The sequence below is a fragment of the Lagenorhynchus albirostris genome, chromosome 9, assembly GCF_949774975.1.
Source record: "Lagenorhynchus albirostris chromosome 9, mLagAlb1.1, whole genome shotgun sequence".
In the NCBI taxonomy this organism is placed as follows: Eukaryota; Metazoa; Chordata; class Mammalia; order Artiodactyla; family Delphinidae; genus Lagenorhynchus; species Lagenorhynchus albirostris.
In genome coordinates, this window is record NC_083103.1 from 62,460,908 (window position 1) to 62,479,343 (window position 18,436).

Here is an 18,436-nt window from a genome sequence, read left to right on the forward strand (position 1 = left end):
AAAATTGATAAACCATTAGCCAGACTCATCAAGAAAAAAAGGGAGAAGACTCAAATCAATAGAATTAGAAATGAAAAAGGAGAAGTAACAACTGACACTGCAGAAATACAAAAGATCATGAGAGATTACTACAAGCAACTCTATGCCAATAAAATGGACAACCTGGAAGAAATGGACAAATTCTTGGAAATGCACAACCTGCCAAGACTGAATCAGGAAGAAATAGAAAATATGAACAGACCAATCACAAGCACTGAAATTGAAACTGTGATTAAAAATCTTCCAACAAGCAAAAGCCCAGGACCAGATGGCTTCACAGGCGAATTCTATCAAACATTTAGAGAAGAGCTATCACCTATCCTTCTCAGACTCTTCCAAAATATAGCAGGGGGAGGAACACTCCCCAACTCATTCTACGAGGCCACCATCACCCTGATACCAAAACCAGACAAGGATGTCACAAAGAAAGAAAACTACAGGCCGATATCACTGATGAACATAGATGCAAAGATCCTCAACAAAATACTAGCAAACAGAATCCAACAGCACATTAAACAGATCATACACCATGATCAAGTGGGGTTTATTCCAGGAATGCAAGGATTCTTCAATATACGCAAATCAATCAACGTGATACACCATATTAACAAATTGAAGGAGAAAAACCATATGATCATCTCAATAGATGCAGAGAAAGCTTTTGACAAAATTCAACACCCATTTATGATAAAAACCCTGCAGAAAGTAGGCATAGAGGGAACTTTCCTCAACATAATAAAGGCCATATATGACAAACCCACAGCCAACATCGTCCTCAATGGTGAAAAACTGAAAGCATTTCCACTAAGATCAGGAACAAGACAAGGTTGCCAACTCTCACCACTCTTATTCAACATAGTTTTGGAAGTTTTAGCCACAGTAATCAGAGAAGAAAAGGAAATAAAAGGAATCCAAATCGGAAAAGAAGAAGTAAAGCTGTCACTGTTTGCAGATGACATGATACTATACATAGAGAATCCTAAAGATGCTACCAGAAAACTACTAGAGCTAATCAATGAATTTGGTAAAGTGGCAGGATACAAAATTAATGCACAGAAATCTCTGGCATTCCTATACACTAAGGATGAAAAATCTGAAAGTGAAATCAAGAAAACACTCCCATTTACCATTGCAACAAAAAGAATAAAATACCTAGGAATAAACCTACCTAAGGAGACAAAAGACCTGTATGCAGAAAATTATAAGACACTGATGAAAGAAATTAAAGATGATACAAATAGATGGAGAGATATACCATGTTCTTGGATTGGAAGAATCAACATTGTGAAAATGACTCTACTACCCAAAGCAATCTACAGATTCAATACAATCCCTATGAAACTACCACTGGCATTTTTCACAGAACTAGAACAAAAAATTTCACAATTTGTATGGAAACACAAAAGACCCCGAATAGCCAAAGCAATCTTGAGAACGAAAAATGGAGCTGGAGGAATCAGGCTTCCTGACTTCAGACTATACTACAAAGCTACAGTAATCAAGACAGTATGGTACTGGCACAAAAACAGACTTATAGATCAATGGAACAGGATAGAAAGCCCAGAGATAAACCCACGCACATATGGTCACCTTATCTTTGACAAAGGAGGCAGAAATGTACAGTGGAGAAAGGACAGCCTCTTCAATAAGTGGTGCTGGGAAAACTGGACAGGTACATGTAAAAGTATGAGATTAGATCACTCACTAACACCATACACAAAAATAAGCTCAAAATGGATTAAAGACCTAAATGTAAGGCCAGAAACTATCAAACTCTTAGAGGAAAACATAGGCAGAACACTCTATGACATAAATCACAGCAAGGTCCTTTTTGACCCACCTCCTAGAGAAATGGAAATAAAAACAAAAGGAAACAAATGGGACCTAATGAAACTTAAAAGCTTTCGCGCAGCAAAGGAAACCATAAAGAAGACCAAAAGACAACCCTCAGAATGGGAGAAAATATTTGCAAATGAAGCAACTGACAAAGGATTAATCTCCAAAATTTATAGCAGCTCATGCAGCTTAATAACAAAAAAACAAACAACCCAATCCAAAAATGGGCAGAAGACCTAAATAGACATTTCTCCAAAGAAGATATACAGAGTGCCAACAAACACATGAAAGAATGCTCAACATCACTAATCATTAGAGAAATGCAAATCAAAACTACAATGAGATATCATCTCACACCAGTCAGAATGGCCATCATCAAAAAATCTAGAAACAATAAATGCTGGAGAGGGTGTGGTGAAAGGGGAACCCTCTTACACTGTTGGTGGGAATGTAAATTGATACAGCCACTGTGGAGAACAGTATGGAGATTCCTTAAAAAGCTACAAATAGAACTACCATATGACCCAGCAATCCCACTACTGGGCATATACCCTGAGAAAACCATAATTCAAAAAGAGTCATGTACCAAAATGTTCGTTGCAGCTCTGTTGACGGTGGCCCGGAGATGGGAACAACCTAAGTGTCCATCGTCGGATGAATGGATAAAGAAGATGTGGCACATATATACAATGGAATATTACTCAGCCATAAAAAGAGACGAAATTGAGCTATTTGTAATGAGGTGGATAGACCTAGAGTCTGTCATACAGAGTGAAGTAAGTCAGAAAGAGAGAGACAAATACCGTATGCTAACACATATATATGGAATTTAAGAAAAAAAAAATGTCATGAAAAACCTAGGGGTGAAACAGGAATAAAGACACAGACTTGCTAGAGAATGGACTTGAGGTTATGGGGAGGGGGAAGGGTAAACGGTGACAAAGCGATAAAGAGGCATGGACATATATACACTACCAAACGTAAGGTAGATAGCTAGTGGGAAGCAGCCGCATAGCACAGGGAGATCAGCTCGGTGCTTTGTGACCACCTGGAGGGGTGGGATAGGGAGGGTGGGAGGGAGGGAGACACAAGCGGGAAGAGATATGGGAACATATGTATATATATAAATGATTCATTTTGTTGTGAAGCTGAAACTAACATACCATTGTAAAGCAATTATACTCCAATAAAGATGTTTAAAAAAAAAAAAAAAAAAAAGCCAAAGAAAGAGGAGGTGGTAGATCCCTTATAACCCCCAATTGTCTAGGCTACTCCAATTCAACATGGCATCTAAGGGGCTTCCCTCCTCCTTCTTCACCACAATAAGTCACTTAGCCCTGCCCTCATCCATCCAAACGCAGGGCAAGGAGATTACGACCTAGAGGACTATGCATGGTGCAAAGCACACCCCTAAATGACTGACACCCTTCCTCTCTCCCAAGGACACCTTATCCCAAGGACAAATGCTGGCTCTAAAAGTACTTGCCCAAGCGACTCACCTGCTCCCTGGTGCCTCTTCTTTCTCATGGACGCTCTGATGATATCTGCTCCGTGGATTTTCTCTCTGTGCCTTTTTGCCTTGGCTTCATAAAACCATTGGCCACTCATATTCTTCAGCTGCTGGTCATCCTTAATTTTTTCAGCCAAATGTCTACAAAAGAAAAAAAAAGCTTTACTTTGCTAAGAACCCACAGTAAATAAATGAGTTTATTATGACACTGCATAAAGAAATCTGTAAACATACAGCCAGAATGAAGTTCTCAATATCTTACAAGATCCTACAGACCTCCCAGATGACTAAAATGTATGCTTTGACTGAAAGGTCAGAGAAGCCGAGGCCAACACTTTTTAAAAATTCAAAGATTTAAGCCATGATCCCCAGATGATGCCTGAAATTTCTCAAAAGCAAATTCACTCTTTGGCTGCAGGCTTGCTGTTCACTGTTCAAATGTAAATACCGCAGAGAAAGATGACATATTAAGCTTCCCTAAGCTTTGGTTTCTTCATCTTTAAAAAGGGGTTAATAATAGTAACCCACCTGACGGGGTCGCTATGAGGATTAAATTAGCTAATGCGTGCAGACCACCTCTGCACATGCCTGGCACCTAATAAACACTCACTGAATAACTGGCTCATCAGTTCTTGCCATTTCACTGAAATGAGCTTATCAGAGACTTTCCTGGAAGCTTGTAGGGGACAGTGCATGAGGTCCCTGGTTCTTAATGTTATGAATGAATTGAATTCAACAAGAAATGAATTCAACAAGACTGGCTGGGATCAGGAAAGATAATATTTATATGGGGTGGGGAGTGGAGGCAGACATAAATTCCATTTGTGCAGATACTGCATCTAAGTGTTCCATGTCATTCATGCTCATTGAAAAGTTAAAACCTAAAGAACAAGCCAAGTGCCACCCTCCTAAAATCTCCCTCATTTACAGTGAGGGGAAAACACTGTTCTACATGACAAGTCCTATAATCTCTGCATCTCTCTATCCATGTCAATAAAATGAGAATCAAAAAACCTATCTTTTCTTTTTGATAGAGCTGTACTTACAATAAAGTGGAATAAAAGCCTTAAGGGGACTTTGAACTCTTGGAGGGTAATGTGTCACAAAAATCCAAGAGGGTTTTATGATTGTCATTCGAGCCAATATGCATGCTTCCTAAAGTAGCCAATCTAAGTGTTTTAGCCAGAGAACGTGTATGGCAGCCACACCCAAGGTGGTGGCAGGGCTGTGTGTGAGGGTTGCACGCAGGCCTACCTGGGAATGGGGAAGGCAGGAGGGGCAGTTACCCGGGTTCTGGCAAGTACCTTTTCTCTCTCCCAAGTGTGCCTGGAGAGATCTTTCCAGCCAGAGTCCCACTCTCTGCTGGAAACTCCTCTCCTCCCGCAGTTACCTAGAAAGAAGTGACCCTACGCCAAACATGTCCAATCACAACCCTTGGACACACCTTGTTGTGACAGCCCATCATCAAATCCAGACAGGGACAGTGTCTTCATTTCATGGTTCTGAATCACCAGAGAGGTCATGGTTCTTATAAAATGTTTCTAATGGTTTCCCATTGCCTAAATTTTTTTTTTATTTTTACTGGAGTATAGTTGATTTAAAATGTTGTGTTAGTTTCTACTGTACAGCAAAGTGATTCAGTTATAGATACACATATATCCCACATAGGTTATACAGAGTATTGAGTAGAGTTCCCTGTGCCATACAGTAGGTCCTCATTAGTTATATCTTTTATATACAGTAGTGTGTATATTTACAATAGCCAGGACATGGAAGCAACCTAAATATCCATCAGCAGAGGAATGGATAAAGAAGATGTGGTACATACATGCAATGGAATATTACTCAGCCATAAAAAGAACGAAATAGTGTCATTTGCAGCAACATGGATGGACCTAGAGATTGTTATACTGAGTGAAGTAAGTCAGACAGAGATAAACAAATATCACATGATATCGCTTATATGTGGAACCACTGCCTAGATTTTCAGCACAGCAAAAAATCCACCCTGAGCTGCTGGTGGAGCTTTTTGCCTTCTCTTCCCAAAAGGACCATATTCAAGTTCAATTCCAGAAAAGAGAAGTCCTTCCAGCTCTCCTTGACTAGACAGTGAGCCCCTAGGGGCAGGGCCTGTACTCAATATAGCTTTTCTTGGTGTCTGGAAAACAGTGGGTGTTTATTCAGCGCTTTTGGAGTGAAGGGATATCATATGAGGTCCCTGACCACCTGGCTTCAGGATACCTGTTCAGATTCATTTCCCAGCACTTGCTCCCATACCCCCCCACATGCCAGCACACTAGACCTCTTACTGATCTCCACACTGCTCTTACATGACCTCTGTAGACATTAAGGGCAGGAAGGTGTGGCAGAAAGACTATGGGCTTTGATGTCTCCCCAAATTAGGTCCAAGTCCCCGTTGTGACCCTTCCTAAATGTGATCTTTGGCAGGTTACTGAACCCCTCTAAGCTTCAGTCTCCTTGTTTATAAAGATAGTGGAAAATAAGACCTACTCTGCAGGACTTCTGGGATGATTAAATGCGGCATTTACCTGAAAGTACCTAACAGTGCCCAGATCCTGGTGAGAGACCAATAAATATGAATTCTCTCCAGATGTCTTTCCCTCACTTCTCTGTCCAGCACGTGGCCCCTCATCCCTCAGATCTAGGTAGCACCTCCCCAGGGAAGCCTTCCCTGCTCCTTGAGGGCACTGTGTGGCTTGTCCTTCTCCGTGCTCCCACAGCTCCTCCACGACAGCACTCACCACACTGTGTTCCAATGATCTATTTGCACATCTGTCTTACACACTAATCTGTGAACTCTGCAAACTCCCTGAAGGCAAGGACTACCTCATAAACACCTTTGTAACACCAGCATCCAGCACGGAGCCTGGCACAGAGCTGATACCCAGAAACTGTTGAGTGAATAAATCAGTTAACAAATAAATGCTCAGCAGCCAACCTAGCCTGAGTAAAGACAAGAGATAAGAGAGAACCTGTCGCTGCTGGGGTTAAGTGAACCACGCTCCCTCACAATGGCAGTGCCTCCTCCTAATGAGGCAGGCCACCTCATCTCTTGGTGGATTAGGGAAAAGCATGATGAAATACGGCATCAGCCACCATCGTGTTGAAAAAGACCACAAACCCTCATAGCATAACAACTCCCAATTTCTCTTCATGAGATTATTTATTCACTTATCTTTGTTGTTCAACGGAAAGGCACTTTGTAAGGGTCCTTATGCAACTCTTGATCCGCTTCTGCCTAACTGACTGTCTGTGAGCCTCTGATCCCATTAAGCTTTCAGTGCACAGTAAGCCCGCACCACGTGAGTCGGGCTCATTGAAGCACATGGCCCTTCATAGTAAAGCCGTTACAGTAAAGAATTGAGGTTGGGTTTCTGGCTCATTTCTTTTCAGGTGGCAAAAGAATAGGAAATTCTTTCAAATTCAGTAAGTGCTATTTATATATCTCCTATCATGATAGTCACTACTAGGGTAAATCAATCTCTTTTTCGAGCTTAGTCATTTGGAATATTTTACAGATGAACCCATATGTATGACATCAAAGCCCAAGTTTTATAAAGGTGTAGATTAAAAAAAGAAATCCGGCCATCTAGGTGGTGCTGTCAAAATCTTCTCTGGGGCTTCCCTGGTGGCACAGTGGTTGAGGGTCTGCCTGCCGATGCAGGGGACACGGGTTCGTGCCCCGGTCCGGAAAGATCCCACGTGCCGCGGAGTGGCTGGGCCCATGAGCCATGGCCGCTGAGCCTGCGCGTCCGGAGCCTGTGCTCCCCAACGGGAGAGGCCACAATGGTGAGAGGCCCATGTACCGCAAAAACAAAACAAAACAAAACAAAACAAAAAAAATCTCTGTACCTAGAGAATATTATGCTTAGTGAAATAAGTCAGACAGAGAAAGAGAAATTCTGTATGATATCACTTACATGTGGAATCTAAAAAAATAATACAAATGAATGTACATGCAAAACACAAATAAACTCACAGGCATAGAAAACCAACCGGTGGTTACTAAAGGAGAGAGGGAATGGGGGAGGGGCAAATTAGGGGTACGGGACTAAGAAATATAAAGTACTATGTATAAAATAGATAAGCAACAAGGCTATATTGTACAGCAAGGGAATTATAGCCATTATCTTGTAATAACTTTTAATGGAGTATAATCTATAAAAATACTGAATCACAATGCAGTACTAATATAATATGAAACATAATACTGTAAATCAACTATACTTTGATAAAAAAATTAAAATAAAATCAAATCTTCTCTACCAGCCCATATTGATCTCTCAATTTTCTTGAACTCTAATTGTACCAACCAAATTAGCACTTGATTCTCTCGTTGTTGTACCATTTAGTTGAAGTGGGAAAAAGGTAAGTTTCTTGACACTCACACTTTTTATACCTTACCATCCTCTCCACACGTGCATGTTGTACTTAGTAAAGAGCTAAGGATAAAGAAGATGCTCAATAAACACCCATGGGCTGCCACTGGGCAGAAGTGAAGGCAGAAGAACACTCAACCCAGAGAAGACACTGTCCAGTTGGTCCTCCAGGCAGAACATGCTGGTCACACCCCATTCTTTCAGCTAATACATACAAAGCATGTGTTCAGTCCTGGGCCTCACGCGTGGCACTTAACATGCATCATCTCATTTAATCCTTACAATTTCACCATGATGTACAAAGAATTCAGTCAACTGCAAAAGATGGCCATCTTGCTTTCTCTGTATGGTAAAGGCCATATCTGTTCATTTTTTCGTTCAACAGTTCATTAATTCCCTATCATATACCAGGCATATGCTTGGAATTGTACATAAAAAAGTTAGTCCACAGCCCTAACTGCTAACATCAACTCCTGCGGTGCAGAGAGAGTGTGAACACTTTCAGAGGAAAGCCAGAAGAGCAGTGGCACCCTTCATCCTGCGTTCAACATTTTTCCTGCTTGTACTCACGTAGCACACCCCAGCTTCTAGGTTTCATCATGATGAGGCAAAGGCCTAACATCATAGACAGGACCTGGTCGATATTATCTGCTCAGCTATGCATAATAAGAATCAGCAGACTGGCCAGAGAGGTTGATTGATCCATTCCCAGATTTTTTTTTTTAACCTTTCAGTATATTCTGGGCAAGATGGTTAGACTACGAGATTTGAAAGTACTCTTAGATGTCTGTTTTGAATGAGAGAATGTTTGTTTTGAATGAACCTTAGATAGTTACAAATGGCCTCACTTTATAGATGACATGAGGCCCAGAGAGTTTAAGAGGTTTGCCCAAGGTCACACAGAGCGGGGACCGGAAGCCAGCCTGACTCCTAGCCGACGTTCTTTCCACTGCCCCATCCTCCTGCCTGAGAGAGCCAAACATGATTTTGATTTCTAAGATGGCTATCACACTTCACTCTTTCTACAAAGGCATTCAACCTTTGATAGAGAATCTGAAAACAAACACGTGAAAATGAAATAAATTGCAAAAGTTCTTTACAGCGGAAAACAAGAAGAAACATGCATCACTTGTGCTGTGGACACACCACAGATCCCCACAATCTGCTGCGAGGCAGCACAGTGTGTGGGAAGCACAGGCTTTGCAGTTGCATAAGCAAGGTTTCAATCTTACAGGGCACTTAACCTCCTCCACTCTATTTCCTCCCCCTTGTTGAGTGGGTTCAGCTACACTGCTGTGCGGATGAAAGGGGAAAACGTGAAGCTCTGTGTACAGTGTCAATCCTGGACAAATGTTGGTTCCTTTCCCCTTTGCTTTCACAGAAAATGCCATCAGAGGTCCTAGAAAGCAGTTCTTCAATGACAACTGCCTTTGTTTAAAAGAAAGTAGGTCTTAAGGCAGCAGCTGAGGATCATAAGATGTGGTCATGGGCTTCCCTGGTGGCGCAGTGGTTGGGAGTCTGCCTGCCGATGCAGGGGACGCACGTTCGTGGCCCAGTCCGGGAAGATCCCACATGCCACGGAGCGGCTGGGCCCGTGAGCCATGGCCGCTGAGCCTGCGCGTCCGGAGCCTGTGCTCCGCAACGGGAGAGGCCACAACAGTGAGAGGCCCGCGTACCGCAAAAAAAAAAAAAAAAAGATGCGGTCGTGGTTGAGATGGTGTCTACTGCAAGAACGCCCATCACCCTAGATGTGGTTGTGTGTTTATGGGATGGGGGATGTGGTGCTGGCGGTGTACAGACACACAGCGGCAATGATTTCCTGCTGGCAGTGTGATGCAAAGCACAGGAAATACCACCTCCAGAGTGTGTCACTTTCAAACCCTAAGAGACTAAAGTTACATCTATGTATGTATGGTGGTGTTTCTTTTAAAAAGGAGGACAGAGAGGGAGGAGGCAGCGGGGAGCGAGAAAAAAGAATCCATCCTGATGTCTGCTTCACTGCTGGTTTGTGAAATGTCTCCAGCTGGTAGTTAGGAAAGCAAGCTGGGTAGTGAGGCATGGTAATAACTGGGCCTAGCACTGTGGTACAGGTAGGGAGGCAGCATGAAAGACAGTGACCTGGAATTGCTTTCTTCTAACAGAACCCCCGAGATACCACAGTAGATATTCCCTTGGGTTCAAACCCACATTCTACTATTAACAGGTTGAGTGATTTGGGAACTGGACGCTTCCCCTGTTTGACACTCATTTTCTCATCCACGAAATCAGGATGGGAGGTAGCATAAAGGATAAATCATCTCCAAAGTGCCCTGAAAGAGCTTGGATGTGAACAAGTCAAAGCACTGGATAAATCAGGAATGGCAAACAGATTTCAATTTAAATCCAGCTCTCATCAACAGCCATTTTGTAAAGGACTCTGAGGCAGTGTCTGGTCTTAGTGGGCAGCAGTGCTATGATCCATGAGTAATGTCCTTACGGCTACAGGAGGGTTCTACCCCAAAGCCCATAATGAATTAGCATTTGAAATAGCAGTCTGAATTTTAGTGGCAGATTGCCTTGCTAATGATGTTTTCCTTAGGCTAATATCAGAATTATCTAATTTATGTTTCTAAAGCCATATACTAACTTGGAGGAGGACTGGGGCATTGTAAAATCACGTTAGGGAAACAAGGTTGCGATTTTAAATTTGCGATTGATAATCCATTAAATGGTTAAATGGTAAATTCCTTGAGCACTGGGACCATGTTTCAATTACCCTAAAATTCCTTCCATTTGTTCAGAGAAGTTCCCTAGACTTAATGAGTACTCAATTAAATTTCACTGTATTAAATAGTTGAGAGTTTTAGGAGTAATTTCCTTCTAAGGAATCAGACCACTGACCAGAGAATTCTGCCCTTTTTTAGAGGCATAGGTGGAGTGGTGAATGAGGGAATTAAAATGTATCAATCACCTACTATGTGCTAAGAAGATTAAGAATTATCTTACTTAATCCTGACTGTAATTCTTTGAGTTTGGTACTAGGGTCATTCCCAGTCTCTGAGTTGAGGCTCAGAGAGGTCAAGTAACTTGCTGAATGAACCATAGTTGATCAGTGGTGAGGACAGGATTCAAACTCACTAAGTTTTGACTCAAGGTCCACGCTAGGGCCCTTATTGTTCTTCTGAAAAAGCAATACCAGTGTGCAACATGGGGCAGAAGGAAAAGCAGTAGACCAAGAGCTTTTCTTATCATGGCTTTGGCACTGACTAGCTGTGTGACCCTGGGAAAGTCACTTCCCCTCTCTGGGCTTTTCCCTCATTATCTGTAAAGTGACTGATATGGACCCCAAAAATCTTTCCAGAGCTGTCAGGCTATCACTCTGACGGAAGAGCTAGAGACAAACAGCTGCGGGATGGTGACGGGGCTGAAAAGCAAAAGCCCATAGAATAGCATTTTCAGAGACCAGAAACCTAGTTATGGTTCTACCAGCCCAGGAGCAGACAGCCTCAGAACCAACCCAGGTTCCGTCAGTCCTAAAACCAAGGGTGCCAGAGCTCCATTCCTTTTGTGTGGAGCAGGTTACGGGTTGGGCCTCTGTCAGTGTCCGTAGGCTATGGGCCTCATGCCCATCTGTGCCCCCCGCACACAGTCACTCAGTCCTGGACCTGCCTGTGGCCAAGTCCACATGAGCTGCTTGGTGACTAATTAGGAAGGCCCCCAGAATGGTAGCAGTAAACAGGACTTGACTCACACCAGATTTTCACCACCCCAAGCCTTCTTCCTATCAGTTTACAAAAGCAAGAAACAAGGGCAGCACCAGCAGCAGCTTCTGAAGCATCCTCAGAAACAGTGCATGGAAGGAGAATCTGCAAAGTCCCTGCTACAAACGGACTCACAGCATTCCTGCTGTGGCTGCAGACTGGCTGGTGCTAGTGGCTACACACACCCCTTACAAGGCCCAGTTCCAGGCAGAACTTTGAATTTTTTTTTTTTTTTTTGCGGTACACGGGCCTCTCACCGTTGTGGCCTCTCCCGTTGCGGAGCACAGGCTCCGGACGCGCAGGCTCAGCGGCCATGGCTCACGGGCCCAGCCTCTCCGCAGCATGTGGGATCCTCCCCAACCGGGGCATGAACCCGCGTCCCCTACATCGGCTGGCAGACTCTCAGCCACTGCGCCACCAGGGAAGCCCAGAACTTTGAATTTTAAGTATATTTTCAGCAATTACTGTAGATGCCTGAGAAACACCTCCACTCATCTCATACAGAATCAGAGAACTACAGGGAAGACCCAGCAGCCTGGAATCTCTGGGTCAAGTAAATACAGAAGGGAGGGAGAATGAATCTCTCTTCGTAACCTGGCTAGATAGAGGAAACAGAATTACAGATCACACGTAAGGTCTTGTAAGTGGGAGGAATCAAAGATCGCAGCTCGCCAGGATTCAGGGTCCCCACATCCTGAGGCAGGAAGAGGGACAGGACCCGGTGCAATCCCAGCTCCACTGCTTTCTTTCCCATCCTCTCCATCTTATCTTCTGAGAGACTAAAGGAATTCCCATTTCCCACTGTGCTTGAAAAATCAACTAATATTCTCTCTGTGCTGCCCCCTCCCCTTCTTTCTAAAATAGGTCTAACGGTCTTCCCAGGATGTCCTGTCTGCTATAGTTTTGTTAGGGAGGGGAGGTGGAGTTAGTGAATGAGTACCTGAGGGCCAGGATTTAGTTCTCACTTCTGACACCTACGGACTACATGAGCTTGGGTGAGTCATCTGACCTGTCTCAAGGTCAATTTCCTCACACATCAAGTGGGTGTAATTACATCCCACCCTGCACCCACAACTGCACAAGTGTTGTGAGCTCAGAAGAAATAAAAGTCATGTAAGCTCCTTGCAATCTGTTAAGCACTATCGATATATGAATTCTTGTTAGTAGCCATAGTTAGACACTCTGGAGTGCTTGAAGTAAATTTCAGCATGTTCTTTTATAAAGCACCCATGTTCAAATTAGGGTCAAAATATGGATAACGAAATATGGGCACAAAGAACTCCATTATTCATGATCCTGCTATCCTAAGAAGTAAGAACGGGGCTTATGTTCCTTTTGGATAACTCCTAGGTTGGGGATCATGCAGTTAATATGACTAACTCACATTCAGGAAACCTTTCGCTACCTTCAAGGCCCCAGATCACAAAGGCAATAGATGGCAGGGCTTGGACTCAAGCCCACTTCTTCAGCATTCTGACCTCACGCTCTTCCAGCCCAGCAAGTGAGTGAAAGTGATGGGAATGCTGATGTGGAACATTTGGGTTCCTCCCAAAATGAATAGCGTGTCAAAGTTGCCACGTGTGTCAAAGTTGCCACTCCTTCTTATGGAACACAAATGAAAAATTGGCTCAGTCAGAACTAATTTCAATTGCTGTTGAAACCACTTCAAACATTTCTGAAGATGGGCAAAAATATGAGCTACTTCTCAATTTATTTTCTTCTGAAAATTTTAGAAATTAAAATTTTTTCTAATTTCATACATGATCCATTTTTTAAGTAGATTCAGTTTAAAAAGTCGATATATATGTGTGTTTATATATATATATAGAGAGAGAGAGAGAGAGAGAGGTAGGTGTATATATGTGTTTGTATACATTATTTCATTTTTAATCCAGTGTTTAATAATTTAAAGGAGTTTAGTTAGGTTTTTAATCAAAACTATTTCTGGCAGGAGTCCTATGGGATAAATTAAGAGATACGGGGCTTCCCTGGTGGCGCAGTGGTTGAGAGTCCGCCTGCCGATGCAGGGGACGCGTGTTCGTGCCCCGGTCCAGGAAGATCCCACATGCCGCAGAGCGGCTGGGCCCGTGAGCCATGGCCGCTGAGCCTGTGCGTCCAGAGCCTGTGCTCCACAAAGGGAGAGGCCACAACAGTGAGAGGCCCATGTACCGGAAAAAAAAAAAAAAAAAGAGATACGGAGGAGAAAGTTCTGTCCAGGAAATAAACTTAAAATTGGAATCCGTTAAGTCAGGCTCCAAGTCAGAACTACCACTTAAGGTTGAGGAAAGAAAAGTGTCCCATCTTCTTACAGACTGCCCTTCCTCCCATGCCCAAGGACCCGTCCGGCCTCTTACCTGACTCTCTCCTCTTCAGCCCTCTTCAGGGCAGCATCCCGCTGCAGAACCTTCATGATGGCCTCTTGCTCTTCCTCTGTCAGGAAGCTTAAGTCGATCATTTTGAAATGTGTACACAAAAATGACAGAAAGAAATATGGCTTAAAATTCTCAAAGCTAAACAACAGTTACTGTAGCCCAGATGATCAGAAGATGCAAAAATGAAATGAAACGATATCTTGTTCAGTTCTTCCGCAAAAGTCTTCTATTGGCTGGGTAAAAGTTTTAGGTGGCTGATAGCAAAATCCTCAGCGCCCTTTCCCTCGAGGAAGCAGTGGTCTGTGGGATGATGTCAAGAAGAGGCTCTCGGGATGCTGCATTCCTTGCCAGACAGGTCACTTGTACCTACAGCGGCATTCCTGCTCACGCCCCCTCTCCTGGACCAGTCTGAGCACAGTTTATTCTCCTTCCGTCCAACGTCAACTTGATGAGAGGCAACAGCATCTGAGCATCACCTACCTGCAGAACCGTGAGACAGTAAACACCACACAGTGAGAGACAGTTCCTATAAGCATTGCTCATTATTTTAAGATTTAAAGCATGTCTGGGGGTAGAAAACTGACCATGTGAGATGGTGCCTGAGATCAGGGAAACCAGTTCTGCCAGCTTCTTGAGCAAATAGAAAATGGGTCATGAAATATGCTTCAACTCAATTCTGGACCGCCAAGATGGAGAGTGCACAAAAACGCCTGTCAATGTTTAACCATCCACAGAGGGAAGAGATGGTTGCAAAAATGCTCACTTCTTCTTGCATAGGGACATTCCACTAGAGTATATCTGTGCTCGGTAATGACAAGAGAATTAGTATTGGGTAGAGGTAATCTGCACAACAATGGGAATCGTTATTCTCCACTTAGTCCCACCTCTAACTTTTGCTCAACCTGGAGCAACTCACCTAGCTTGTCTCCCTTCATTTCCAAGGAGAAAGAACGCTTACTGGTGTTGTGTATATAATCTGGGGGAATGGAAGAGGCAGAATTTCAAAACTCCTCAACATTCAAAGTGAGCATTTTTGCGTAGAACCATGGGCAAGAATCCTATTTTCTTTGAGGCATTTTAAATCCATGAGCAGTGAGAAGATGAGACCTACAGAATGCCACAGCCAGGTGGAACTTCAGAGATACTCCAGGATCGGGGCCCTTTAACAAGCACAGTACTGCATATACAGTAGACACTAAAAAACATGGGTTTAGTAAATTTTAAAGCAGCCCTACTTAAGAAAATACAGTGTGTACACTAGTAATTTTTATGAATAAATTCTTTGCTCTTTGGCAAAACAGAATTACTAAGAAGTACTCGCACCACTACTTGCTAACTACAAACCATTAGGCAAGTTACCTAACCACTCTGAGGCTCAGTTTCTCATTAGGGCATCCTTCACAGGTTGTCAGGATTAAATGAAATAATGAATATAAAAGAGCGCATAGCTTGCATCCTGTACCAAAAATAGCTAAAAATATATTCTAGCTTCCTTTCTGAGTTCACACTTTTGTCCCATCCAGCTGAATAAGAGTGTACTGGTTACATAATTTCCTTTTCTCTTTTGTATCTTTCTGATCTCCCCCATGAAGCTTGGACTTCGTAGGCAGGTACTCAGGTGACCTTTGTTTTATCTTCCTGAGATCTTTGCATATTGCCCACAGTGATGACTCAAATAAATATTAAGACAACACTTCACACTTATTTTTTTTAATTTGCACGCACTTGCATATGTTACTGCCTGCTTGTTTGTCTTGAAAAATAACTCATCCTTCAAGATGAAAGTCACCACCTCCAGGAAGCCTTCCCTCACTCCCATAGCCAGAGTTAAATGCTGTAGTAGATTCAATTATTACTAACTCTTCACTTCCTCCCTGAAACAGAACTATACAATCATGTTGCCACTACAGTAAGCAGAGTATTCATCCCTATCTTTCTGGAGGTGGGATTGGCCTGTGACTTACTTTGGTCAATGGAATGTTATAAATGTGATGCAAGCATAGTCTGTGGATACGCTTGTGTGGTTTGGCTTGGCTTCTTGTACTCTGGCCATAGACCACAAGAAGAGCTTGCCCCAGGTAGCCACTGCCTCTTCAGTCAGGGTCTCAGAAAGAGAGATACAAGAACAGACCAGAACCTCATCCACCTGAAGCAGGGCCACCTTAGCTGGTCTGTAGGTATTGAAGCAAGAAGTAAATATTTTTTGTTGGAAGCCACTGAGGTTTGGGGTTGTTATACAACGAACACTTTTGTAGCAGGAACTTGACTAACACAAAAATTTTCTCCTCCACCTACGTATCTTCACTGTTATAATTATCTGTCTGCTCTCCATCTCTCCCATCTGACTGTGAGTCTCTCAATGTGAAGAAGTAAGTGAATGAGTTGGGACTTCCCTGGTGGCGCAGTGGTTAAGAATCCGCCTGCCAATGCAGGGTACATGGGTTCGAGCCCTTGTCTGGAAAGATCCCACATGCCATGGAGCAACTAAGCCTGTGCACCACACTACTGAGCCTGCACTCTAGAGCTCACAAGCCACAACTACTGAGCCCGGATGCCGTGACTACTGAAGGCTGCGTGCCTAGAGCCCATGCTCCGCAACAAGAGAAGCCACTATAATGAGAAACCTGTGCACTGCAACAGAGTAGTCCCTGCTCACTGCAACTAGAGAGAGCCCATGCTCAGCAATGAAGACCCAACGCAGCCAAAAATAAATATATAAATTAATTAATTTAAAAAAAGAAAAGAAATAAGTGAATGAGTAAATGAATTAGTAAACCTAATCCAAATAGACAACTTCACCACGGGATGGCTATCTCAATTCTTTCATGCACAGTAGCTTCCTTTCATGTGCAGTAACTTCCTTAGATCTCAAAGGCTGGCAAGGAAATAGATTCAGGCCACATTCTTGGAACCATGTCCTTCGTGAGGCATCACACTGCCTCCCAGGTTCAATGGGAGATTGTTTTTAAGTTCAGTGAGTCGAGGACAGGAAGAGAACAAAGGAGAAAAACAACTTAAATTTTCCAGCAGTGGTAATTGGCAGGGGGGCTAAGGGGAGAAATGCTGGTTTCCACACCTTCAAATAGAACTATAAGCTAACCAGTGCTTCTGTGTAAAAGCTTCTAGGGTTAAGTTTTTCCTAAAACTAGGCTATTTGGTGAGGCAAAGGGCAATGTCCTTATTTTACAAAGAAGTGAAGGGCTCGAACCCTTGACTCCTAATTGGGTAGTGGGGAGTTACTACCCAGCCAGATCGTGGGAAAGCCCTCAGATGGCAATCAAGCCTCTTCAGTACCAGGTGACCCCCAACTCCCAATATTCTGGATGATATCTATCATGAGAGCTAGTCAATTTCATTCATTCATTCAACAAACATTTGTAGAGAGCCTATTATGTGCCTGACACTGTTCTAAGCCCTGGAGATACATTAATGAATAAGACATTAAAAACTTCCTGTCCTTGTAGAGTGTATATGTCAGTTGGAGGGGATAATGATCAAACTAAATAATAAAAACATAAATAAAAAATAAAAACAATTATGTAACTTTTGGGAAGGTGATAAGAGCTCTGGAGGAAAACAAAGCTGGGAAGGGAATAATAAGGTGAGGGGCATTAGAGTTTTACAGAGAGTGGCTAGGGTAGGTCTCATTGAGAAGATGATATTTGAGCAAAAACTTGCCAGAGATGAGGGAACGAGCCACGCAGGTATCAGAGGGTCCTGAGGTGGGAGTGTATTTGACATGTTCAACAAACTTCAAGGGAGCCAGGGCTGGAAGGCCAGGGTGCCAGGAGGAGAAAAGGATGGAGCGGGCCAGAAAGGAAAAAGGTCAGACTGTATCGGGCTTTGCAAGGACTGTAAGATTTCTGCAGCAGCAATAGGGAGGGCAGAAAAAAAAGAAGGTAATAGGGCTTCCCTGGTGGCGCAGTGGTTGAGAGTCCGCCTGCCGATGCAGGGGACACGGGTTCGTGCCCTGGTCCGGGAAGATCCCACAAGCCGCGGAGCAGCTGGGCCCGTGAGCCATGGCCGCTGAGCCTGCGCGTCCGGAGCCTGTGCTCCTCAACGGGAGAGGCCACAACAGTGAGAGGCCCGCGTGCCGCAAAAAAAACAAAAAAGAAGGTAATAAATATTTACTGGGCACCTCCTAACGCCTGGCACTGTACATATATCATCTCATTGGATCCTCACAAAGATCTGAGGGAGGTATTTTGTTACCTTTGTTTTTTAAATGAGGACCATGAGGCCCAGGGAGGTGTTTGCCACCAAGCTTGTGTGTGGCGGGGCTGGCATTTGCCAGTGGCTTTGTTAGAATAGGTCACTCCGATATTGACATCTCATTTAATTCTCCCCTGCACACAGATGCTCAAACTGGGGAAGCAGAAAAACGCTCTTCTGTCTGGCTGTGGACCTTCTCTGCTTAAGCATAAAAGAATCACTGGCCCAGAGCTGGCTGTGAGCATGGAGGCAACCTCAGTGCAAAAATTCGGGAGGGATGAATCTTGGCAACAGGGATGCCTGACGTGTTTACAGAAGGAGTAGCTC

General features: G+C 43.5%; 1 protein-coding gene across 1 annotated transcript in view; it reads right to left on the bottom strand.

Moving 5' to 3' along the window:
• SYTL2 (synaptotagmin like 2) overlaps positions 1-18,436 on the bottom strand; it is a 107,907-nt gene that overhangs the window by 49,168 nt on the left and 40,303 nt on the right. The window contains 2 exon segments of the mRNA XM_060160157.1: positions 3,375-3,526; positions 13,880-14,377. Coding sequence (XP_060016140.1) covers positions 3,375-3,526; positions 13,880-13,980 — 253 coding nt within the window. The 5' untranslated portion in view covers positions 13,981-14,377.